Below are 27,364 nucleotides of genomic sequence, written 5' to 3'. Positions count from 1 at the left end.
TTATCGTGCACTGGTGTGGTTGCTGATATAGTTATCTTTAAAGTTATCGTTCTTGGTGTGAACAGGCCTTAACTCTGTATATCAGTGTGACTCTGTGTGTGTGTGTGTGTGAGAGTGTGTGTGTGTGTGTGTGTGTGTGTGTCTTCTCCCTCCTCCTGAGCAGCAGTTTAGGGTGGTTCTTGCTCTCCAGGTTCTTGTCGATGAGGTCAGAGAGCAGCTGTTTGAGGACTCCTGTAGCGTACTCCATCTCTCCCTGTAGAGCTGTCATGATGAGTGATGCCACATTGCCACGGTCACGCATGGAGAAGGAGCGCTGAGCTTCCAGCGTGCGGATAAATGTCAGCAGGAAGTGCTTCTTGGTGAGGAGTTGACCAAACAGAGTCAAGGCCTTCTCGACATTAGCCTGCACCTGTGGGAAAACACACACAGCAACTCATTATACAGTGCAGAATAAATTACAACAGCTGTGTTGTGTTTTGATTAACAGATAAAAGATCAAATCAAAAAAGAATCTATCATCTTCAATGTGATTTTTATGCCTCTTATGCTCACCAAGGCTGCATTTATTTGACCAAAAATACAGTTAACAGTGATATTGTAAAATATGAGTACAATTTAAAATAACTGTTTTCTATTTGAGTATTTTAAAAATGTAATTTATTCCTGTGATGCAAAGTTGAAATTTCAGCATCATTACTCCAGTCTTCAGTGTCACATGATCCCTCAGAAATTATTCTAATATGCTGATATTTTGTTGAAGAAACATTTCTCATTACTATCAATGTTTAAAACAGCTGTGCTGCTTAATATCTTGTGGAAACCATGATACATTTTTCAGGTTTATTTGATGAACAAAGTTCAAAAGAACATCATTTATTTGAAATAGAAATAACATGATAAATATCTTTACTGACACTAATGATCAAATTAATGTGTCCTTGATAAATGAAAGTATATAACTACTTTCAAAAAATTAAAAATCTACCTGACCACAAACTTTTGAACTGTAGTGTAACTAATTTGTAAAATTAGTTAAATAAATGCAGCCTTGGTGAGCATAAGAGGCATAAGAGACTCTCCTTGAGACTAACAGTGATCCCCACATGCTTCAAGCAAACTACCATCATCCCTGTTCCCAAAAAAAAACAACTGTCTCCTGTCTGAATGACTACTGCCCTGTAGCACTGACATCAGTCATCATGAAGTGCTTCGAACGTCTAGTCGAATCCCACATCAGCTCCTCTCTACCTGACACCCTGGACCCATTCCAATTTGCTTACCGGTCTAACAGATCCACTGATGACACCATCGCAATGGCCACACACTCTGCCCTGGAACACTTGGAGGGAAGAGACACCTATGTGTGGATGCTGTTTGTTGATTACAGCTCTGCATTTAACACCATCATCCCTACCAAACTCATAGCCAAACTGAAAGATCTGGGTCTTAACAGTCACTTATGTAACTGGGTCCTGGACTTCCTGACCGGCAGACCCCAGGTGGTTAGAATTGGCAACCACACATCCTCCTCACTCACACTCAGCACTGGTGCCCCACAGGGATGTGTACTCAGTCCTCTCTTGTACTCCCTGTTCACTTACGACTGCTCTGCTAAGCATAGCTACAACATCATCCTCAAATTTTCTGACAATACAACTATCCTAGGACTCATCACTAACGGTGATGAGACATCCTACAGAGATGAGGTGAATGCACTCACAGCATGGTGTGCTGATAACAATCTCTCTCTAGACGTCAGCAAGACCAAAGAGATGATCGTGGACTACAGGAAGTCACAGAGAGATGGGCAAGTTCCCATTCACATCAATGGAGAGAAAGTAGAGATAGTTAAGGGCTACAAGTTCCTTGGCATTCACATCTCTGAGGATTTTTCCTGAAACCTACACTCAGAGACCATAGTGAGAACAGCCCGTCAGCGTCTCTACTTCCTGCGGAGGCTGAAGAGGTTTGGCATCTCCTCTAACATCATGTCAAATGTCTACCGCTGCACTATAGAGAGCATTCTGACCAGCTGCATCACTGTATGGTACGGCAACTGCTCTTCTTTCGACCGCAAAGCTCTTCAGAGAGTGGTGAGAACAGCAGAGCTCATCATTGGACATAAACTCCCAGCCTTATAGGACATCTATCAAACTCGCTGCTTGAGAAAGGCTCGCAGGATTATCAAGGACCGCACTCACCCTACTCATCATCTGTTTGCCACACTGCCATCTAGGGATGCAATGATTATAGATTTTGTTGGTACGATTATTGTCTGCGGAATAATGACGGTTTCACGATTATTATGCATTTATTCATTTCACAAAATTATCAATGTATAAAATCACATGGACACTCTTTATATAATAAAGTGTTTTTTTATTGCTGCCTTTAGAAACAGAAATAACACAGTAACCAATAATACAGCACAAAATAATAATAATAAAGACAAACAAATGTCTATCTCTCCAATTGGAACTAAAAAGGTGACCTCTGCTCTGTAAACATCCATGTCAGTATTTGCCTTTTGAAAATAACTAATGAAAATAGATCACAAAAATATTTAGTGTTTTCAGTTTGTACATTATTTACATTTCTTTTGGACCTGAGGCAGAAAACTGGAAACATGCTGAAAAAAAAAATCTTGTTGGTTTTTGACTTATGCATAATACTATAAAAAGGGATAATATACAACAATGTTAATAAGTATTATTAATATAGGGCTATTAACTTTATTTATCCCACAGGGGAAACTATTAATAATGAGGGGAATAAACTGAACTATCATTGTAATCAACGGTCATCCATACGTATTCATTTTATACATTTTTATAATAATTCATATGATTTTACATGTGGCCTGAGAAAATCATGTCTATTATTTTGGTTTGAGAGATCGGAGATCGCGCTGCGCACACATACAAACATTCAGGAGGGCACAAACTTGTTGTGAACCCTGCCCTGTGACTTTTATTAATAAAATAGCTTAGATACTGAATTGCTACATTGTAGAGAGACGACTGACGCAGGTTCACACACACACACACACACACACACACTTCTCTCTCTCGATCGAATAATTAATTCAAGTAGCTAAATGTTATAATTAATTAATTCAAATAAATGCGATCTTATCCCACTATTTCATCTTTCTGATCTGAAGTAGGCAGAATACGTCAGTCTTGCCTTCACGTCGTGCATTAAAATAGTTTAAAGCCGCATTGTCTTTGCTCTTTAGCAGCAGTTTTTACGGCAATATTTAAATGACACCCTGGTCATTCTTGGTGTACCCAACATGGTCCCACACTATCGACCTTCAGTCATTACTCTGGTGGAAATAAAAGATCGCTGTTTGGTTCCTCTGTAGTAAATCTTGTGTGTGTAGTAGCCTCCGTGTCTCTGATAAGCACAGTATTTTAAGTTGGCGCACCGCTATTGTAACTTTGTTTTCATTTTGCGCATGTTGCAACTGTTCCGTTCTGTGCAACAGAAACACTCGGTGTAGTGGAGGCTTTATGATTAATTAACCACGACATTTTAAAGCGCGGTTAATTGTGAAACCGGTTAATCGCTGCATCCCTACTGCCATCTGGCAGACACTTACGATCCATCCGATCACGGACAACCAGACTGAAGAACAGCTTTTATCTTCAAGCCATCAGACTGCTTAACAGCCAGCTATAACCAGAATACATGCTGCTCTTAAGTTACTATTTATTGTACTTGCACTGCCACTTTTAATATTTTTTTTTTTCATGTAGCTCTGCGACACTCTACAATGACTTTTTGGTTACTGCTCTACCCGGAAATACTAAATCGGAATACGTGCTGCTCTTAAGTTTATTATTTATTGTATTTGCACTGCCACTTTTAATTTTCTTTCATTTTGGACACTGCTCTACCCCAATATTCTTAAATCAGTACCTCAGGACTACTTAAAACTCTTAACACGGTCTACCCTTATTGTATCTGTTACTGTCACTTATTTGTATTTACTGCTCTGTCTGCGTTTATTGTTCTGCCTATGGTCACTTAAGTCACTCAATATCTCAGTGCCCTCCACGTACGTCTATATCTGTATATGTACATTTTTCTATTCAATTTTTTTTTTATGTATGGTCCTGTTATTGTTACAGTGCCCAGTTTTCCCCAGTGTTAACTATGCGAATGATAAATAAATGCCTCTTGACTCTTAAAAGAGTTCACACCTACATTGTTGCCCTGAACTGATCCATTTATATTACTATTTACTTACACAATTTCATGATTGACACAAATTAGTTCTGTTTGTGTTTCATGCTGGAGGCCCATTGTGTGACTGGTTTGAGGTCCTGATACAACAACACTGGCTTAATAAATGGCATGAATTTGGGGAGCATGACAATCTTTTTTAACCGACCAAAAGCAGAAGAGGACAACATGAAGCTTCATTTGCATTAAACCTGTGTAATTTGACATATTTCTGAGGGGAAAAATATGAATTACTGAAAAAAACAAACAAAAAAAGTGATTGTAGAGTTAAAAAAGTGAGCTATTTAAGATTTTTTTTTTTTTTTATTATTATTTAAGATTTATTTTATTATTTAAAAGTTAAAAGTGATCTGTCGTGCACAGTAAGACTAGTGAAATATTTAAAGATAGCAAGGTCAATTTCGAATTTATGTTGCTTTTAATATTTTTGATTGATGCATTCTGCCTTTCTGAAACAGTGTCGAAGCCCTTTAGTAAAATAAACAGCATTCCGGCAGAAGTCCACATGAGGGACATGCAGCTTTCTGATTGACATCAAAGGGAATCCAAGATGCTAGCAGCTCAAAACACAACAGAAGGAAATGCAGAGTGAGGGCGAGGAAGGACAGAGAGAGAGAAAGAGTACAGCAGGAAGCAGACGCGACCTCGGAGTCCAGGAGCGAAAGGTGGTGATGTGTTCTTCCATGAGCCGCACCTGTCACTTTTCATCTGCCTCGCTCTCTCACACATCTTACCTGTACAATTTCTTGAAGCCACATATTTATACTAAGATAACAAAAGCAACATCTTACATGTGTCCTAACTATCCACGACAAGCTACTGGACATTGTCGTTCGTTTGGTTTCCACAGCATTGTCTACTGAATAGCCCCGCCCACAGTGAAATCTCACTGGTGCAAAATTCTGCTCCACATGTACAATTTGGCTGTAATTATCTCACATTGTTGTTGGATAGTTTTCACGGCTAGATAGGACAAAGTGCTACAATTCAAAGAAATTATGAAAAACAAAAACGAACGAATAAAATCTCCAAGCGAGGATGCCGGAATCAGACTTCAAAGCAAACCGGCATCTGTTATTGTCCCCTTCAGCACCTTGTGTACCATGTAACCTGACAAAGGCTTTTTTTCCGACAACACAGACTAATAAAGTGCCTCAATTCTTCTCTGCTGAGCCGAATGAAATTTGCAGCCTCTCGGGGAGGCCGATTGTACTGTAGGTTGCTTAGGGGCGAGAAGCTACACAGAGCAATAAGGGCCTGAGCTGCGCGCATAGGCACTTGATTACGCCGGGGACTCGGGGGCAAATACAGTGAAAACAAACCCCAGATGAAATAATAAACAAACGATCCCTCCGCAAGCCAACAGCGTGACCTGCCATTTGCAGACCGGTGGACGCAGCATGTCAGAGAAATGGAGTATTTAATTGTGCTGACCAGTGCGTTTTGAGGTTTCGTGATTGCTCTCGTTTAGTTGTGTTGTTTTCTTTAGCTCGTGCTATTACGTGTCAGTGATTAACATCTGGCTTTATTGTAAGAGGTCACAATCTGTAATGCATTGAACTCGTAAACTCCAAATTGTAGGTTGAAACTTTCTTTTTTTCACTCCTGAGAGTGTCACCGACCCCATTTATCAGAAGCAAGTGATGTCAAAAACATTGGTAACCAAATTTACAATATACATTATGACCTTTCAAGAGTGTTGATCAGGCGCCTACGGCACAAATGTAGTTTATACAATCTCAATACTATGTTGTTGTTTCTAGTATTAGTAGTCGTCTGCTGTTTTTTGATTGCATTGTTAGCTCTGCTCTAGGGTTACCATGGTGATGGCGATGTACTGACCCGTACCTCCATCTCCTTGAGCACCGGGTGGTCCTCAATGCCAGGGAACAGCACCCGCATGGCATAGGTTCGGTAGTCCAGGAACGGGATGCCCGCTCCATCCAGCTCTTGGGTCAGTTCATGGATGTCAGTTTGGAGTTCAGCAAAAGCTGTGAGGAGAAAAGCACTGGTAAGTTCAACCAATTCTGACCAAAAAGTTCCCTGATTTTTCAAGTTGTATTGACTGGATAAGGACATAAAAAAATAATTAAAAAAAGATATATATGCACACATACACACACACATTTACAGAGATCACACACAAAAAGAGTAATTTCTAAGCTGAAGAAAGAGTTTAGATCATAGCATAACTACACATTTTTTTTATGAAAATGTTTTAATTAAAAAAAAATTACATTTTTTAATTAACTGAAAAATAATTTATTTTGAAAATTTCTACAAAATATTTTATAAAAAAGTACATTTATATATATTTAAGGAAATAAAATAAAATCAGACTCATCAATATGTTGTTTAAAAAATATATATATATTTAAATAATATGAATGAATGAACAAATTAATGAATGTACAGTTATGTAAGCTATTTACAACCAGCTATAGGTCTTTGTAAGCAACTCAAATATTTCCGGTGTAGTTTTTCAGTGCAGATAAAGATTTTTTTTTAATCAGATCAGGGTGCATTTATAGTATACACTTGTGTGCATAATAAAATATCTCATAATAGAAGTTTGATTTGCTTTAAGCCTTCCCTAAGTATGAATAAAAATGAATTTAAATAAAGCGGTTGAATGGGAACTCATGAAAACGTGGTCACTGAGAGCCTTGTGCAATAATAGATACTTGCTGGGTAAACAGAACCAATGCTAAGTCTGTCAATCTGTTTGTTTATCCAGTTTATGACTAATTTGGTTTTGCTATTCGAAAAGAGCAGGAGGGAAGAGACGTAAGAGACACAAAGTTCACGGGAAAAGAAAGTCAATTAATTGCATGAGTGGGTAATTAATAAAGGAGCGGAGCTTTTCATGCATAATTTCCTCCAGCTGTTGTTCCTCCTCGTTGTCCGCTGGGATATGAATACTGAAGCAAGAAGCTCCTACTCTAAGTGAGGGTTTTTCATCTTAAAAATACTACACAAATATTATTCAAGATGAACTCCCCAACGGGATTTTCAGTCTCCCGGCGGAAAAAAAAGCAAGAAAGAAAGTGACAGGCCTAAAGAGCTTTAATTCAATGGTTCTTTCTCGTCAAAGTGCACTTGAAAGGCCTAACAAAGATTTCCAACATGAGGGATGGCCTTGTAATTCAATTTCACTTCATTACTTGGAGAGGCACGTGTAGGATCGTAAAGCACGAGGGGGCATTACAGACAACTTGAATGTGAATTTTTAAAGGCTTCCTGTTGTAGTGGTCAAAACATTACGCCTCTCAGGAAGCAGCAGCAGCACTGGCAAGGTCAGCCAGCAAAACATTTCCTTTAGTGCTGAAGCTGTTCGTCAAAACAAGCTTGAAAAGTTCTGTACACTGCTGATAATGTGTTTCTTTCTAAAATCATTCCTTTAGTTGTGAAAGCACTCAAAGTGAAACAATTCCAATTACCGTGACGTCCACACGTGCTTGCGCTAACATTTCTCAGCTAATGTAAAGCAGAGAGGCGAAGCTGATATTCCCACTGAGCCTTCCCGGTATCTAAACCAGCTTGCTATATAGCTTGCTAATTAGCCGTGCCTTTTTTTGTGTGTACTACTGCGCTCTCTGATGGGCTGCATCATGGCTCAGTAAGCCTCTCTGCACATGGTGAATCGCATGCCCCTGCATGGCTCTCTCCGGTCTACACCCCATGACCATGCACATGCAGCGCCAGCATGACTGTCACTGTATGCTATACAGCCAAACTAGAGGCGAAGCGGGGATCGCAGATTTGAACCATTTAGAGGGCATTTATACATTTGGGTAAATTTCATGATACATGGCAAGAAGAGGATATACATACACACACACACACACACACACACACATATATCGTGTGATTTTGGTGTAAAATATGACATTTCTTGATGGGATTTTTTGAGATTCACCCTTTTGCAGCCCATTGTTTTTCAATGGTCCTAAAAAACCGTGAACTGCTCCGATCATTTTCATTGCTCTAATGCACTAATTCTGTAAAATATGCAAAAATAACTGATTTTACTGTCATATATTTTATAAAACAATTTTACCATTAAAATATTATATAAAATGTAATAAAACAAACTTTTCTTTATCCCAAATTGTATTTGGTGTAAAATATGCCATTTCTTGACAGGTTTTGTGAGATTCACTCTTTTGCAGTCCATTATCTAACCCTGTTGGCCTCACTGGGTTGGACAGATCACGGGTTTGAGAGCTTCAGGTCATTACCAAGCAAATCCACTCCCAGCCCAAACGAGAAATAACCAAGCTAAGGTCATAAATATTTTGCAGAGGTTGTAAATAATGTCAGCGCATATGATCCAAATAAAATATTGATGGGCAGATTGAAGGGCATCGCGATAACAAACTGTTCAGGTTGTCCACTAATGAAGGCAGTCGGCCAATCAGTGAGAATCAGGGCTAAAGAACGTGACAGCTAATCAATGCCTACCAGTTCCTTCACCCATTTGGCAAGTAGTACATTTCTTTCATCATTCTCCCTCTGCCATTCAGCCATCTCCCCCTTTGCGGTGAAAGACTGTTTGTTAGCTAGCTAGCCACGTCATGTTTTTGGCAGGGTTGTGACCAGAGAGCCGACAAACCTAAGATAATGGCCAATTACACCCAGTGCATCTCTACGAGACCAGTTAGAGGCATTGGGAACCTTTACGGCATATGGGAACTACATTTCAAACTGGGCAGAAGACCGAATGCCATAACAGCACAGCCCACTAACACCAACCTGTTACCAAGACATGCTAACAACCATAATGGTGTCACTACGGCGACAAGAGAACGGAAAGGCACTAATGTGGAGCTTGATATTAGACCCGCAGGTTTCACTTCAACAGCCATTTAAATTCTCTATGAAATTCATGTTCTCTAATGGGGACGTTTATCTTAGAATGTGCCTTTTATATAAAACAATTCATAAATATACAGAGAGAAACAGAGAAGGTGTAAAAGCTTACAAAATTATATATATATAATATATATATATATATATATATATATGTGTGTGATATGTATGTGTAAATAAATAAAATATTAAATTATATATTTATATATACATATATATATTATTATTATTATTATTATTATTGTATTTTTTTTTTTAACTAGTTCACCCTAATACATTTATTTATTAAAATCTCATAAATAAATCAATCAATGTTAACTGTATAATTTATGTACACTAATTATAAACAATTACAAATAAACTTACAGCAGTTAGTCTGTGTCTGACCTGTACATAAATTCTATAATAACTTAAAATCACATAATTAAGCTGGTTAAACAAAATGATTGACAACTTTGTTGTTGTATAAAAAGAGGCAGCTGCACTAAGATGCAGTTTGGGAATGCATTGACCAAGCCCTAAATGATATACGACTTACTAATAATGAATCTCACCTTCTTTGCATTCGAGAGCGACTCTAGACTCCAGGTTGTCCATTTGCAGCTGGAGTCGTTTGAGGGTGCGGTCTGCGTCCCGGGACTTGCGCTTGTAGGCGATGAGCACAGCGATGATGACCAGCAGCAGGAGGCCTCCACCTCCTCCGATCCCGATGATAGCAGGCAGGGTGAGAAGGCTGTCGGAGTAGACCTGCAGCGTGCCGGGGGAATATTCGAACCCTCCTGCCCGGATCTGTAACAGAGGCATGGGAGACCCGGCTCAATGAGGTACAGGAAGCAAATCTTGTGTAGTGGCCTGTGATCTGCAATTAGATGTGATTAGCATTCATAATTTTGTTGTGGTAATTCATTTGTGAGAATCGACTTTTTGCTTCAAAAATGCAAATTCAGCTTTACACAAAGACCCAAATTAAAACTTTACGAGCCAATCACATTTGTGAGACAAGCTAAGAGATTGAAAACCCATTTAGCCCGAAATGTCCTATTATTACTGGATCATTTCAAGCTTGTATTTGCTTGAAACGATCCAGAAACCGTGTGGTTGTTTACACAGTCTTGGCAAAAATCAATCCACACAGTGTCCAGGTGTTTGTTTTAACCATAAACGCGTTTGTACACCAGAATAGTTCAACGTTGAAAAGATGACGATAATTTTTTTTTCTAAAGAAAATCTGAGGATATTTGTCCAATAAAACTGGCATTGCTTAGTCCTAGTAAAATCTGGGTAGTAACTGATTACATGTAATCTGGATTATATAATCAGGTTCCAAAAATTAAGTACTTGTAATTAGATGATATTACATTTTAAAATACTTGTAATCAGATTGCAGTTACTTTTTTATTGATTAAATATTATTTGCATGGTCATATGACATGCAGATAAACAGGTATAATATTTCATATTTTTTATGAAGTGTTTTATTATGATTATTGTAATTTTAAAAAGATTTATTTTGATTTTACATTTATATGATTTATTCCATTATTAGCTTTTCATTTAACACACAAACCCTCTGCAGTTCCTTCACGAACCCCAGGAAACTTTGACGTAATATAATGTTTAATGTACTTCACGTTGTTAATAACGATGAATTGTTACCTGAAATATGTATTTTAATGTATTACGTCACTAACTACAATTTTTGTCATGTAAATGAGAATCCGTAATGGACTACAATTTGCAAGTAATCTACACAGAACTGCTTAGAGGGCATAATTTTGATTAATAAGTCTATGGGATATTTTATCCATTTTATAATCTAGTAGATGAAAATCAAGGACAAACACTTAGATAAAATAAACTGCATATATATCAATTTAACAAATTTAGTATAATTCATTATTAATACATTTTATAAAGCAATTAACCTGTGACCCGAACGTAAATTCCAGTAATGAATAATCACATAATTAATATGAAAATAAAATCACACCTCTCTTCAACAACTCACACAATTTGAGGTATCATTCATTTAAAAATAAATTATGCACAAAGTTCATTACATCGAGTTAGAGGTGTGGAAATACAGCAAAATGCTTCAGCAAACAGCGCTAACATAAATATTTGGAATTGAACTTCAAGAGAACTCTAGTGTAGATATTACGTGACTGTATGCACTGCACCGCAGGCATTGTGCGCTGTCTACAAAAACTACAGGGACCCCTGGGAAAGCATGGGGTCAAAGATCCCAGCCATGCAAAATTTTCTAGAGAGACTCTGTCTAACAGGGGTCATGGTGGTCATTGCACAGCTGTGTGACGAACACACTCATATCATCACCCATATACACACACACACACACACACACACACACACACACACACTCTCTAATTCTCACATACAGGCCAAAAGATACAGGAATCACACACACTAAGAGCTGCCAGACGTGATCCAGTGCACAAAGGGCGGCTCATAACTAGGTCACTGTACACAGGACAAGAGCACAGCTGTGTCTGCGTCTCGGGCTCGCCTCGCATCGCCTCTGAGTGCTGCACGAGGACGGCCACGCAAAGAGACACGTCTAAATAGACGAACCAGCATTTTTCAAAGAGCATTTGTACAAACATATATTTCACACAATTTCTCCGAATTCAATGTGACATTTGCCGCAAAAGTAATACAAATGCAGAAAACAGGCGTGAATATTTTTCTTCTCGGAGCATTTCACTTTCAGAGCCATCACAACGAATGACATGCTGTGGCGAGATAAAGAGTGTCCTTTCAAGACATTTTCCTTCAGCGGGGCATTCGGTTGGTGTTAAGTTCATTTCTGAAAGCGAGTTGTCATTTCCAATCTTTTGACATTTGGTCAGTGTGAACTTGAGGTTCTAAGTACATACCGTCACTTTGTGCTGGCCGGTGAGGTTGGGCCACTCGCACAGCAACTGGGTCTCAGAGAGCGTCAGAACGCACGGTGTCTCTCCGATAAACACTGTGTAGTTAAGCCTGGAGTTACCGGGTGCGGCAGGAATCAAATTACGACCCTGTAATGACAAAAAATGGAGAAAAGAGATATTATCAGATATGAAAAGGAACAATAAAATATAACTAACATAAATTGTTTTAACATAAAAAATTGTATCCTCATGATTCTCAACAGAGCTTTGTCATGTAACATTTAAAAGCATCGACTATGCTAATAACTATAATTTCCATCAAAAATTACAATAAGCAATATTTAAGAAAACAGTATTTGTTGGCAACAAGTAATTTATGTGGGAAAAGTATCATATTTAATATAAATATAATTACAGTACAGTATATATGATATAAAAATGAATTTAAGGTTATAATTTTAGATTTGCATTTATTGTTATTATTATTGTTATTGTCATAAATACACATTTATTAAATTAAAATTGTAATGTTTATATTATTTGTATATATTATTTTACCTTGCGTGTGTGTGTATATATAAATGTTACACGCACATACACATTATAAAATACATATATTTTTTTTTATTATTTGGAAAAAAACTGTATTTGTTGGGAATTTAAGTAGTTCGTGAGTTTATGTGAAAAAGTATAATATTTCATTTAAATATAATTATGATATATAATTATTATATACACAAAAATATTAATTGAAGTTTATCATTTTCTATTTACATTATTACTATAAATAAACATTGTATACTCTAAAATTAGAAAATGTGACCCTGTCTGTGAAATCCAGGCTAAAGTCTCAAAATCTAATTATGAGATAACAAGCATCAAAGTTTGATTTCAACCATTCATTTCACTATGATTTCAATCTTTGACATGGCCTTACTCAGTCAATATTAAAGATATAAAGGTTATATTTTAACAGAAAGTTCTACATCTTAATGAAAGATGAACAGTAAATCACACAAAAAAATACTTTAGCTGGGTTTTCACAGGCAGGGTCACAAATGTAGAAATATAAAACTGATTATATATTATATTTGAATATTATTATATTCTATTTGTATTTGTATACACACTACAAAATATACAAAATTACATATAAATAATTTTAAAAATAAATATATGCTACACATGAAAATTATACATTTACAATAATTAAAAAAAAAACTATAAAATCATACATTTAAATAATCATATTTTTTGTGTTGGCAACAGTGAAAATGTTGGCAGGGCAAATATGTTTATAGAATGTCTATAGATATCTAAAATATTCCTTTAAGGTGTGGGAATGGGTTTTCCAGATAATAGTAATAGTCTGTTAGCCTGAATTCAAATTAGCATCACACAACCTTGGACACGTAAAGGTCATGTAGATATTGATTTTTAAAAAGCAAAGAAAACCCCAAAGGCTTGAAAAGATATGAACATATCCTGCAACTGATCTCCTCAATGGAGATAAACAGGAAGGAAGATAAAGGTCGGAATACTCTGCGGCCACATAGACAGAAAGAACAGGAAAGAGAAATGTTGATGAATAACAGCAAAGCACCAACACCCCCCTAGTCCCCCCCCCCCCCCCTCAGGGTTCAGCGTGGCCACGGCACGACGCTCTTTAATGCAAATTCCGCTCCCTCTCTCTCTCATCTCATCCATGCCGCCAACCCCAGATCAAATTAGATGAGAAATTAATTGCGTGGAGAATGTGATGCATCTCCAGAATATCCCTGATTATTTCACCAAATTGCATTTTCGTATTTTCCCTCACTTTACTAATGCACCGTCCCCCCCCCCAATAAGCCAGGCAGGGGATCGGGCATTACGTAAAAAGGTTTCGTTAATAAATTTCCATTTAACAAAGAAATATCACCCAACATGCTTCAACTCTCGAGGTTGGTTTAAAGAAAAGAGAAGCTTTCATTACAGAAGAAACCAGCCGGTGTCTGAGATCAGCATTTTGATGTTTATGAACCAAGGGATGAAGAAGAAGTGGTACGTATGGAGAAGACAGATTCGTACTTAGTTATTACTGTAGCTATTGTGCAGTGTCCTTCTGCAGCTTTTATTCAGGAAAGGAAAATATGGGCAGAATAAGTGGCAACATGATCAGCAAATGACGCAAACTCAAATTGGCCACATAAACCTCACATCAATAACCACAGATCCATCAACCACTTGAAGCAAGAGATGTGCACCTTCAGGATGAGGGGAGATGTTGGTTTGAGCTCCAGAATGCCTGTGGGACTGAGGGGTTCAAAGACGGGGTCTGGGTAGTAGCTGAAGCTCTCGTTGACGACCACAAGGGCGTGGACGTTATCCATGTAGAAGCCGATCTCATCCGGTCCGCTGCCAGTCTCAGCAAAGCCTCTATCTGAATCTGCCAGCGACGGGGCCAGACAGACCATAATGGAGTTGTTGAAAACCGTGCAGTTCTGAGTAGAATAGGAAAACAGGGAGACAAAACTGAATAAATCTTTTTTTAAAACAACATTTATTATGTCGAGTGTCAAATAAACGTAATCATTTACTTATAAAAATTAAGTATACATTATATTTTTTTAATAATAAGAAATAATCATAATTATATGAAAACGATATACATTGACAAATAAACAACAACAAAAAGAAAATTATAAAAATAAATATATAAATACATGTACTTCCTAAATACATAAATTATATAATTTAAATGCATTACATTATTTGCATTACATAAAATGTGCAATTTATTTAATTCTAATATTTGACTGACTACTTAAATAATAAACATTTATTATTATTAATAATAATAATAATATTGTGTTGTTGTTGTTCATTTTTAGAACCACTTTCTTTTGAATGTCTTATTTATCTGCAAAGTAATGTAATGTATTTAAATTATTTCTATCTTTGGTCATTCTCAGGGTAAATGAATAAATAAATAAATAAATGTGATAATTTAAATGCAAAACATTATCTGCATTACATATTTTGTGTAAATAATTTGATTACAATATTTAATTGATTGACCCTAATTACAATTAAATGGGACACAAATTATGTACTGTGACAGCAGAAGGCACGTCAGATAATTCTAATGTTACATTAAAACATTTTAATGCGATTATGATAAACACTGAGACTGTGAGGAAAAGAAATGTATAAAAAGAAAATAACAGAGCGACACAAGATACTTCAGTGACCTTTCTCGCGATAAAAATGCTGGTTAGGATTGTGTGTCGCTGTTACAGAGTCCTTTAAGCAACACAGCGGCAGGAGAACATGTGGAAGCTTTTGTGAAATGAACATTAGTAAAAAGTACGGAAGAGCCCAGAGACGTGGAAAGTGAAGAAATCAGGAAAGGACAAGGAAACGGAATACTTACATGGAAAGACTCTGCAGAGCCGTACTTGGCACGGATCTTGGGTTCTTTAATGGTGGCCAGGTTGGTGCCGCTGATCGTCAGCAGAGTCCCACCGCTGGGAAGAGAAACAGGAAGTCATCATCGCAGCATGATGGGTACAGATCTCACACAACAACCCAATCATACAATCTAGCTCAACACTTGGCCTTGAAATATGAAGAAATATCAGTCTATCAAGCTTTTCCTCCCAAAGGGAGGCAAAACAGAGCAGAGGTAATATATCCCATAATCACTTTTGGTGATGAGACACAAAAAGGATTTTCGTGAAGAGCCTGGTGTTTAAAGACATTCTACCGCTACATATGCGGCACCCATTTCATAAGTCGTAACAGAGGCTGAGATTAGGTGATATTTGGAGAGCCCATCAAATCAAAAAGAGTTTTATAGCTTTCAGTCAGCTTCTGTTAGCTTCAAGGCTAACTATACGCTAGTACACTTAAAATAATTTCATTTCTAACCAAAAATACTTTTAAATGAGAGATTTTATTTGGGTAAAAATCTACATCTAGGCTGAGAATGTTCCTCCCTCAAATGTACGTGCCTCTTTTTAGCAATAGCAAGTAGCAAATTGCTAATGCTAATTTTATTTATTTCCTTAACCATCAATTGTGGTATTTTAAGTGTAATTTTGCCAGGCTGTGATGTAAACAAAATGCTACTGGCTATTTAAGCCCAATCCCAATTCTACCCCTTAGCCCTTCCCCTTTCCCCTACCCCTCCGTTTCGCGCGTTCACGTGAAGGGGTAGGGGTGTCTCAATTCTCTTTTGGTTGGAGGGGTAGGGGTAGGCCTAGATAGCCCTTCAAACGAAGATTTTTCAGGACCACACTTCAAACGAAGGGGTATGAATTATCTCAGCAACATGGCTGCCCGAGCGAACAAAAAGACACATAAATGTAAGCATTTCTGGCATTAATAAAGATTTTAACGAAAAGTAATCATTTGTTTTGTTACATTCAATCGTGAGTTCATATTTACGGTCATGTTACTCAAAGAAATGTTTGCAAAAAAATCGCTAATATTTGCTAACTAACGTCATATCATTATAGACTGCACTGATAGTGCCACAACATATTTTCATGTCTGATCAGGGCGATAACCACTGTAAACATTGAGGGGGGATAGTACCCCCAATAATTAGAAATTGCTAAACCCTTTTCTCAAATATTGCCAATTCGAGAGAGCGAGAGAGAGAGAGAGAGAGAGAGAGAGAGATGAAAGTTGCGTGTATGCTCATCTGTGCGTTTCTCTTTTTAGAGTTTACTTCAAAAACAGCGATTTTATCCTCTCGTTGCTGGAAAATATAATGTAGCGATTCAGTATTTAAACTGTTATTAATAAAAGTCGTGGGGCAGCGTTGACAAGTTTCATGTGACGTATAGTAGTGGTGTCCCAATTTTTAGGGGAATATTTTCACCCCTACACCTTGACACTGTTTCAAGGGACAAGGGGAAGGGGTAGGCGGAGGAGTAGGGGAAGGGGAATAAAACAGAATTGGGATTGGGCCTTTGAGTAAGAGACAAGCCCTTTAACTCTGTTCGTTTCAATTGGAAATACAGCTCGGTTTGTCTTACCAGGTGTTTGGAGACCTGCTCGTCCACAGCACACTATATGTGTGGAGTTCTTTCAGTCTCTCCACTTTCTATGTCTCTGTCTGTCTCAGTGAAAAATCCCTCTTAACTCAGCTACAAGCTTCAGGGAACAAGAGAAAGGACACCCTGCTTACAAACAGATCCTCTGCCCACCACTATCTGAGAAGATATCTCATTCCAGTCACAGTGCTTGAAAGTATGCAACTGTACACTTTATGTATTGCAAGTTAGCAGCCCTCTTATTGTACTACTGTGGCAGCAACCAACCTCAGTACTCAAGAGGACAATAGTGTTACCTTCAAACGACATTAAACCAGATGTGCTAGCTGAAAATTTCATCAGTTTAACTAATTTCAGTTAAATTACTCAGCAAAGGTTATATTAAGTGATATTATAGTTCATTAAGAGTCTGTTTGTGTATGTTTGCGTCTATAATGTACTAGCATAGCTAGTTTTGGGCCTGACTTGTTTCTTGCTTGTCCTAACTTTTGGTCTCTTGGCATCCGTCTTTGTTTGATGATGCTATATGTACCTTCGGCTTCTGTTTTTTTTGGCTGATCGAACACAAAATCATTTTTAAGATACTAATTTGCCTCGGGTTCTGTATTTCCCTACACCGACGTCTTGTGTTCACAAGCTTGTTGACACAGGCGGTCTGTGAGTTTGAGTCTCACACCGTACCACCGCTGATGTCTCTGCTTGTTTGCCTCTGTGACACCTGCTGTGCCGTGGTCCTGAAGGGCATTTTCAGCTCAAATCAATAGATTCACTCGGCGCACACTAACAGGCTCTAGGGCCACAACTTTTGGGTTCCAGTTAGGTCTGTTCAAGCTAGGGGCGACTTCTGCACAGGCGCAGTCATTTCCGGTATTGCTTTGATCCCTGTGTGTGTGCATTTGTTTTTCAGAGGCAGATGAAGGGGGGGAAAGTACCATGGTACACACTCCTGGGGGATAATGGCCCCGTTCAAAGCAGGGCTCAACAGAGAGTGCACACACTTAACTGTAGTGGCCTGGGTCAGCAACAAAACACAATCACACAGACACACGGTTGTGAGTATGCGTGTGTCGTGACATAACCGACTCCTGACTCTTTCCAGGAATTTCTTCAGTCAAACTCAACTAACATTTTATATATTTCACAGTATTGTAAATATATGAAAAATTAAGCAAAAAAATTATGTAATATATTGTAATTTACATTTTTTCAATATATCTTTTAAATATTATGCCAACGTAAAGATGAGTAATGCAATATATATATATATATATATATATATATATAAAGACGAGAAACAATATTACAGAACAGTAAAATACAGTAAAATAAAATATATAAATATGTATAAAAAATTATTCTTTTTTCACAGTACTACATACGCATGTGTCTTACAACACAATACATATATATTATACCATTTTGTGCCAAATTAAATACATCACTGTGGGCGGAGCTGATGTTTAAACAACCTCTTTCTTTCAAAGACAGGATTATTATTATTATTATTTTGCTGATATTAAGCCGTAATGTGAACCAGACCTTATTCTGTTTAGTCACAGGTCTGGCTACATGAGACTAGGAACATAATAAGCAGGCTGAAACATCAGCAATCATTCAAATACTGTTTAAAAATTGTTATACACAGATACCCACTAACTACATAAAGTCAAAAGCTTTGCTCTATAGCTTTACATTTCTCACTTTTTTGCTCTCCGAGAGTGTACCGCTGACACCACACAAAGGTAAATAACAAAGTGAGAGATAGAAAAAGAGAAGGAGTGAGAGAGAGAGAGAGAGAGAGAGAGAGAGAGAGAGTGTTAAGAGCTTCTTTTCTACAGGCTTTTAAAGAGCTCGCTCTATAACCCGCAGCAGCAGTGAAGTTGCAGGTGATAAGTGCTCCATCCTGCCTGCCCCATCTGACACTTGATGGTGTTTCTATGGATTCTGTGTTTTTATTTCACCCCTCGACACTGACAGACCAAGACATGCTTTAGTGCAAATCGCTCCTGCTCTCTGGAAAGCTGCAAAATCATCACCTGACAGCAGCTCTGCTCGCAGGTGCTGACGTCTGATGGCGTGAAGGGAGCGACTCTGGAGCGATGCCTAAAAGAATCTCATTTTTCAACCTCTTAATGAGTTCTGCTCATGTGTCAAGTGAAAGTTTAACACAAATGGCTCCGTATTGATTTTTATTACTTCTTTGTTGTACCAAATTTCACGGACTTGCCACGTTTTTAATTTTGCAATTTTTGCCATTTCCATTTGCTGTATGGTAAACTATGTTTGCTGTGTGGTAACTGTGTTCTTTGTTTCGATTTTGTTTTATTTTAGATGTGAGAATAACAGTGAAAAAGAACCTGTTGCAAAGAGAGCCAAAGCAGAGCAGCCAACTCGGTCATGGAAAACAGAGACTGATGTTGACATGTTCCACAGGCTCTGAGATTCCTGCCCACACAGGAACCTGGACCACAGCTAAGAACATGTGATGCACACACTCCCATGAGTCTCTTCAAAATGTTGTTCAAGTTTCCTGCCGCTGTTTTGGATATTGCACCCATGACATCTTGACTCATGTTGTTTTTTATTTTTTTGTTCCTAATAAACGGTTTAACTGCACCTGCAAGTGAATCTCAAGTTATTTTATGTGATAGTAATATGTATTCTAAATAAACTACAAACAAAAATATATAAATTAATTTTTTCCTTACATTCTTTCTTGTAGCAATTCCCTCTGTCACACACCTGACTGAAAGGCTCATTATGCAGCTCATTATGTGGGCCTTTGTGTTCTCAGGTGTGAATCACAGCATTATGCATGCACATTCACGCCTCCTTGCATTTCTACACAAAAAGTGTCTTAGAAAATGTAAATCAATATATTGTTTTATGTAAATGAGTAAGATGATTTTCACATAATTTTGAAGCAAAAACTCTAGACTTCAAGATCCAGTTCTCAAAAGTCTTGTGAACAAAATGTCCTGTATTTGTTTTATGGCCTTATTTCAGTGACTTTAAAATTGTAGTTTTTCACTAAGCACGCATAAACGTTGTTTTCTCAAAAACACAATCACATACATACATGCTGCTCACATATTATTGTAGCCCAGTTTGTGCTGATTACAGTGTTATTAAACTTTAGACATTAAAATGTTTGTAAGCAACTGAAAAAAGCACAAATATCAGGGCATGTCAAAACTTTTCCAGGGCCCCAAAACACCCTCGGACCCCAGAGGGCTAAGATAGAAAGTAGAAAGATGACAGAAAATTATGACAAGGGTACTTTGACACAAAGTGGGCCAGTTCTGAACCCATGACTACCACATGAGCATCACAACACTATGTGTTGGAGCACATATGCTAACCACTACGAAAAAACAACAAGGTGAAGTGTATCTATTTTTTAAATGTTAAAATACCTTCTGGTGAGGATCGACATGTCTAGATCCATTGTACAAATTATCTACAAATAATATTTTTCTGTGAGCAATTTTTGGGCCGCAATCAACTAAAGTCGATCATGTGAAACACCTAGCACATTTAGCCACATTTTAAACAAACCACAAACCGTTTTGAAAGTGATTACAAAAATATCATTCCTCTGTGCCATTATATTTATATTCGAGATCTGAACATCCCTATTCTTCTAGAATTAGAACGATTATTAAAACTTTAGTTATTGCTACAGTTATCATCTTTGGTGTAAACAGGCATTGAATCTACAATATAGTTAAAATAAATTTGATGTGTGCTTAATTTATTATTAATTTATTACAAGCTTGTGTTTCTTCCATGATTGCCTACTGCTCAATGTATTAGTGCACATAAACCTCTAGGCCATGGTTCCAAAAAAAAATAAAAAATTACAAAAAAAACCTTCTAGTCAGGTTTCCATTCTATTCTGTAGTCACAATGTTGCAAATAATGGTCCATGTAACAGTTGCGTGGCCTACCTAGCAATGCTCCAGACCGGGTCTATCTTCAGGATGGTGGGGTCCTCTGTGTAGTTAAACTTCACCTCGGGGTTCCTCAGCTCAGCTGAGTCTATGTCCACCATAACCGGAGTGCTTCCCGCGTTCACGCCGGCCGGGGTCATGCACACGATCTCTTTAGAGCTCCGCCTACAGTCATGGAGGAAGCGCAGAGAAAGAGCAACTGAAGTGTTAAGCCGTGTAAGCATGTCATCACATTCATATTTCATCATGATACAGATTCTGTCCTCAGTAAGAGTTAAGTATGTTTGATGAAGCTCTATCATTTGTGTTAACAACCATATGGGTTTCACTTTGGCTCTGTTTTTCTCAGCCTGCTTCACTCTCTCCTCCTGTACTGTAATCTCCATGCACATCCCCTTAGCACGTTGCCATGGGAACGCTTTTCAAGATGCACACCCCAGAAATCCTCTGAAGACTGCACATATTTTGACAAGGTGGTTGTCACAAACAAAAAAAAAACAAAAAAATGATGAAAGAGTGCAAAGAGAGAGAGTTGTGGAGTGGATAAGCCACAAATTTCCTCAAAGGTAAAATATACAGACATTCAACGGAATTAAGTGCAAAATGCAATCATTGCTTTGGGATATTTTTTTGAGATTTTGCATTTTAAATATGTCATTTGGATTACAGACATGTAGAATAAATCTGAATACGAATTCGCTGGATATTATGAATGGAAGACACAAAACACACACAAAAAAGAAAAAAGAAGCAGGGCATATGAAAGGGATGTTTCGGCCCGAAAACGAAGATCTCATGGCTTTTGAAACTTGTTTGACAGTGTTTCTTCTGAAGAACATGAAAGCAGATGTTTCACAAAATGTCCAAGCTGCCCTTTCCATGCAATGCAAGTGCAACAGGGACTACAGCTATCAAACAAGACTTTCAGTGAATAGTTAAATTTAATTTTAGTCTGTTCCTCATATATTGTTTTTTGGGGGGGGGTGGCTTATAAAGGCTTAGAACATAGTGCATATGTTGTATGTGCTACTTTCATGATACTTTAAGGGAAGAGTTTGGACAAAACAAAATGAAAAATCAATCATAATTTTCTCACCCTCATGTCATTCCAAAACTATATGACTTTCTTTCTTCATAAAAGATGAAACGTCTCCGTTTTCCCAACGTTCTTCAGAGAAGAAAAATTAATTAATTGTGGATTTTTGGGGCATGAAATCCCCTAGTCTCCATTCACTTTCACTGTGTTGAAGCCAACAGTGTGAACATTCTTCAAAACTTCTCCTTTTGTGTTTTATAGAAGAAAGATTGTCTTATAGGTTTAGAATGACACGTGGGTGGGTAAACGATTTCTTAATTTAAATTTCTGGGTAGACAATCCCTTGAATTGTGGCTTTTTGAGGAATGAATGGCCCTAATCTCCATCCATTTTAATAGCATTGAAGCGAGCAGCGTGAACGTTCTTCAAAACTTGTCCTTTTATGTTCCGCAGAAGAAAGGCTTGGAATGATGCGAGGGTGAATAAATGATGAGAGAACATTCATTTTTGAGTGAACTATCCCTTTAACACCCTCGCACAATGGGATAACAGGAAGTGCACTTTCTCTCTGAAGTGAACCCTGGCTCTGAGACCAGGTGTAGCTGATGTCTCAGTCAGCGAGAACCGCGGTAATCCTCATTCTCTCCCTCTCTCATGTCTGAGACTTGGCAGTGAGACAATGTTTTTATTCCCTGCTGCAATGCAGAGCGGTCTGGTGCTACAGATAGACAGGTGGACGGCAGGAATACTCATTCACTGTCCCCGTCCACAAACGGAAGCGCAAAATTGACCGGGACTGCCTGTGCCATAACGTGGCTGATGTTCTTGCCTTCAAAGTGTCTCTTTATGCTGTAGATACACACCGATGGTTAAAAAAGAAACGGGCCTGGGCGTTTTGACTGACGGAATGACAGGTGGACGTGCTAAGGTGAGAAGCCAGAAGACAGCTTTTTGGAAGGATACAGATAAAGACAGAGGGAGACAACTTGGCAGACAGAGCGAGAGAGAGAAAAGGACCACATTAACAAGAAAGTAGAGACTGTACGTTGGCAAATGCTACACCAAAACAGCCAACAGGTTAACCATCAAAATGACTGGCACAGAGCCTATAGAACATATAAACAAACAAACAAACAGAAACTATATGACAGACACAAACACAAAGTTGGAAAGAAAGCCAGACAGATGGAGAGATAAAACGATAACAAGACAGACAGAAGGGCAGCCAAACAGACAACTGTATGCTTTTTTCATCGTTTGGGGCTTTTGATTCTGAAAGCTTGTTTCTGCTACGGAATTAAAAAAAAGTGAAAAAAGTAATTGAGACTTCTCACAATTCTGCCTTTTTTTTCTAGCAATTGCAAGTTTATATTTCACAATTATGACTGTTCTTCTAAGAATTGTGAGTTAGAAGACTTATGTCTCTCAATTGTTCGTAATTGTTATAAACTAGTAATTGTGAGTTTACAGCTTACAATTCAAATTTTTCCCCCTTAGAATTCCAAGTTGAAATCTAGCAATTTTTACTTTTCTTCTCTAAATTCTGAGTTTACATCTTGAAAATCAGTTTGTTTGTTTTTTTCCCCACCACGGAATAAAAAATAGAAAAGGTAATTGTGACTTTTTTCTCAAAATTATGAGTTTACATCTCACAATTCAGTGTTTCCTTCTCGGGAATTGTTAGTGCGAGATATAAACTGCTAAACAATTGCACAAACTAAAAGATAAAGAAGATCATTGCTCACTTTTTAAAGTGACAAGAGTGAAGCCCAATGTTGACCAACACAGAGCTGCCAGCGTTGAGATGGTTTCCTTCAATGGTGATTCTGGTTCCTCCTGAAAGAGGTCCCTGAGCGGGCTGGATACGGGTGAAGTATGGCGTCTAAGGAAAAAAATTACATATTGAAGAAGCACATTGTTTGTTATTGTCATCTTATTTCATACATTATTAGTAAAAGCTTTAAGGCCACAAACTCTATGCAAGTAGAAATTCATTCAATAATGATATTTACATTCAATTTGGGGTTGGCAAGATTTTTAAACGTTTTTAAAAGAAGTCTCTTTTGTTCACCCACCATCACAATTTATAAAAAAAAAACTTTAGTTTTCATTTTAATATATTTTTAAATGTAATTTAAACGGCAAAGCTGATCAAAAGAACAGCATTCATTCGAAATAGAAATAGTTTGTCAATTTAATGCATCCTTGCTGAATAAAAGTAATATAAATAGGAAAAAAAATCAACAACTTTTGAACAGTAGTGCATTTTTACGCACATTTGGAATTATATGCATCCATTTTGCATTTAAATTATTTAAAAGACATTTGGAATTATATGCATCCATTTTGCATTTAAATTATCAAAAAGACAGGAAGATCTGAATGTATCTGTAGGATTAAGTGTCTCCAGATCCTTAGACACTCACCACAAAGGTGAAAGCCCTGGGTGAGAGGGCTCTGTAGTCAGCCAGGCAGTCTCTCACGCACACCTCCACCTGGGCTTCCTGCACGCGGTATCCTGTGGCATCATTCAGCAGACACACAATCCTGTGGAAGAGAAAAAAACATTGGAATCCTCTTTAGGGTTTGTGATTAACAGCACTGCTAAGGAGGAAGGTGAATGGACGGATTTATATGATACAGTGCAAGTAAATATTTTTACTATAATTAATCTGTGTCTGATTTATTATCCGGCCCAGACATAATCTACAGGCATTTTTATGCATTTTATACACTGATTTCTGCACAGCAAGGATTCTTAATTTAGATGTGGTAAAATATGGTAAATGGAACAACTGGACATGCTGAAAGAATAATCAGTAACCAGAGCTAACATGTATTAAAAATGCACTCTGTGGGTTGAGATTGACAGATTATACAGTGAAAAGTAAGAGTATAATAGACCTTATTCAGGTTAGACAATAGTAGAATCCACGAAGCGCACTGTATTTCTATTCCTCACAGCCTCGTTTCCATTTCTGTCAAATACTAAATATGGCGCTAATCAAGTCAAGTCAGTTTGTGATGAGTGGGATCGGGGCAGAGAGCCGTGGGAACGGAGCGAGGCCGGTGGAGTAATTGATGATGAGCGACACCTGCACCACTCACCGGTCTCGAGTCCCACGGAGGAGCTCTGGAGGGATAAAAGTAGTGACGACAGTGAAAGTCGAGAGAAGTCCAGGCCTGGTCCTCTCTCCTCCAACACTGTTGTCACTCCTCCTTTTATCCTTCCGGAGCTCCTCCGTGGGACTCGAGACCGGTGAGTGGTGCAGGTGTCGCTCATCATCAATTACTCCACCGGCCTCGCTCCGTTCCCACGGCTCTCGGCCCCACCCCTCTCGTCACACAGTTTTTTTATAGTGCTTTATACAGTAGCGATTGTTTCAAAGCAGATTCACAGTATTAAAACAGGACAAATTGAAGCCAAAATACTGTATGTTTCACCCACCTTTCCGCACTAATGTATTCCTCTTCAATAGGAACACATGGTACTTTTCCCAGCCGAACGCCTGTCATAATGTCTCTAAACTGCAGACCCAGGTTCTCTCCGGTGATGGTGAGTCTGGTTCCGCCTTGCCGTGGTCCGGTCTCAGGAAACAGCTGTAAAATGAGCAAAATAGAGACCGTTTCACTGGCGATGGAGAAGGAGATTTAACTGACTATAATACAACAAACCACATTTTCATTTTGGACTTTTTGCCATGAGGGTCAGAAGAACAGAGAGCAGGACCAGGAATGTATGAAAAGAAAGATACTCTGGACATTTTCTTTTGCATTCTGATATCTGTAGACCATATAATGGATCTCTGGTAAGTGGACAGGTCTTGGCATTGAACCCTGTAGCTCCTTATAATCTTGCAGTTCCAACACAAACTCAGGCGCCTTGCATTTTAATGGAGACAAATCACCCCTCGGCACAGGGGAGCAGAAGCCCCTAATGCTGGGCTTGGTGAGACACCCCCCTCCAACCCCCCTCCATCCATCCTCTAATTGAAACTTATTACCCAGGCTCCCGGATCCACGCTTCAGAGCCGCATGGCACAAGGCAGTAGGATAATGTGATTTATTTAGCCGGATTATTCTCCGTAACAAGGACAGGTGTGGCATGACAAAACAAATATGGTGAATGATGTGCAGTGGTAACAGCAGGACGGTGACCTGTAACAGCCATCATGAGGTAATTACAGGTACTCTGTATGCCTGATCTCCCGACCACAAGGTCTCCACAGAAACCTGGCGCTGACCCTCATCTGCATCACTGCCACAATGGCTGGGGGCCTAGAATGGAGCCTTGGGGGACCCCTATGTGGAACATTATGCAGCACAGCAAACCATACATTCAACGAGTGTGAAATAAGAATATTTGCAATGAAATTCTCAGCCTCAGCCTCACTGAAGAATTTGAACTGGAATGGCAGGAAAAGAGATTCAACACAGTTTTCTGGGAAGTTTTTCACTTTGGTGCACTGCATTGTATAAAATAAAAAAATTAAATGGAGCAGAAGATTTAACTGACCATAAAACAGCAAACCAAATTAAAGAAAATTATAAAAAACTATATCAAAATATATATCTTTTTATTTTTGTCGAAAAAAGGAGACAAAATATTATTGCGGACTGCTGGTCATGCCTCTACTAGGCGAGCTTTCATGTATTTGGTTGACAGATATCAAGAGTTCAAATCCCCAAATCAGAGCTTCTGTGTTAAATGGATACGTTTTCTGTCCAGTGTTTTACTTAATTTTTTTTTATCTGGAAAGCATGCACACATGCTCGCTCTACATTACGGAAGCACCGACGATGATCTGAATTCAGTTTCAATTCAGAAGTTCAGCTTAAAAGAAAGTGTCATTCAGCCAGTCTCATGTCTGTCATGAGATCTCGACTATTGTGTTTGCAATTGTGGTTGCTGAAAAAATACACTTACTCAACCGCTGTTGTTTTAATAGAGAAACATTATTGTGATTTGGAATTATTGGAATTACCATCAGGAATTTCATTGTTAAAATATTTTTTGTTTGTTTTTACCAGTTTTCATAAAGTAGAGAGAGTGCATATCTAAGTCTTTGATATTCATTTATATAATAAATAGCCTATAATAAATCAGTACACTAGATGAGGTAAAATAAACCATGTGTATGAGTCCACATGATTTGTGCTTATTGGTGAAAATGCAATACCTGAAATGTAAAAATAAATTTCACAAATGACAACAATCATTGCGATTATAATTTGGAGCAACACATATAATCTGCAATAATATTTGGTCTCCTTTTTTCGACAAAAAAAAAAAAATTATATATATATATATAT

At 38.0% G+C, this 27,364-nt stretch overlaps 1 protein-coding gene across 1 annotated transcript in view; it reads right to left on the bottom strand.

Annotated features, from left to right (window-relative positions):
- Window positions 1–27,364, bottom strand: part of LOC107599375 (plexin-A1-like) — a 247,168-nt gene that overhangs the window by 24,924 nt on the left and 194,880 nt on the right. Inside the window, exons 12-21 of the mRNA XM_016290954.1 lie at window positions 25,500–25,651; window positions 24,478–24,598; window positions 23,797–23,933; window positions 21,013–21,180; window positions 15,433–15,526; window positions 14,264–14,500; window positions 12,021–12,164; window positions 9,678–9,912; window positions 6,100–6,242; window positions 153–409 (exon numbers count right to left, since the gene is read on the bottom strand). Coding sequence (XP_016146440.1) covers window positions 153–409; window positions 6,100–6,242; window positions 9,678–9,912; window positions 12,021–12,164; window positions 14,264–14,500; window positions 15,433–15,526; window positions 21,013–21,180; window positions 23,797–23,933; window positions 24,478–24,598; window positions 25,500–25,651 — 1,688 coding nt within the window. The remainder of the gene's footprint in view (window positions 1–152; window positions 410–6,099; window positions 6,243–9,677; window positions 9,913–12,020; window positions 12,165–14,263; window positions 14,501–15,432; window positions 15,527–21,012; window positions 21,181–23,796; window positions 23,934–24,477; window positions 24,599–25,499; window positions 25,652–27,364) is intronic.

This window comes from Sinocyclocheilus grahami, unplaced genomic scaffold, assembly GCF_001515645.1.
Source record: "Sinocyclocheilus grahami isolate Dianchi unplaced genomic scaffold, SAMN03320097.WGS_v1.1 scaffold13.1, whole genome shotgun sequence".
NCBI classification, from domain to species: Eukaryota; Metazoa; Chordata; class Actinopteri; order Cypriniformes; family Cyprinidae; genus Sinocyclocheilus; species Sinocyclocheilus grahami.
Note: the sequence above shows the minus strand (reverse complement) of the source record. Positions and strands in the feature narration are given on the sequence as shown.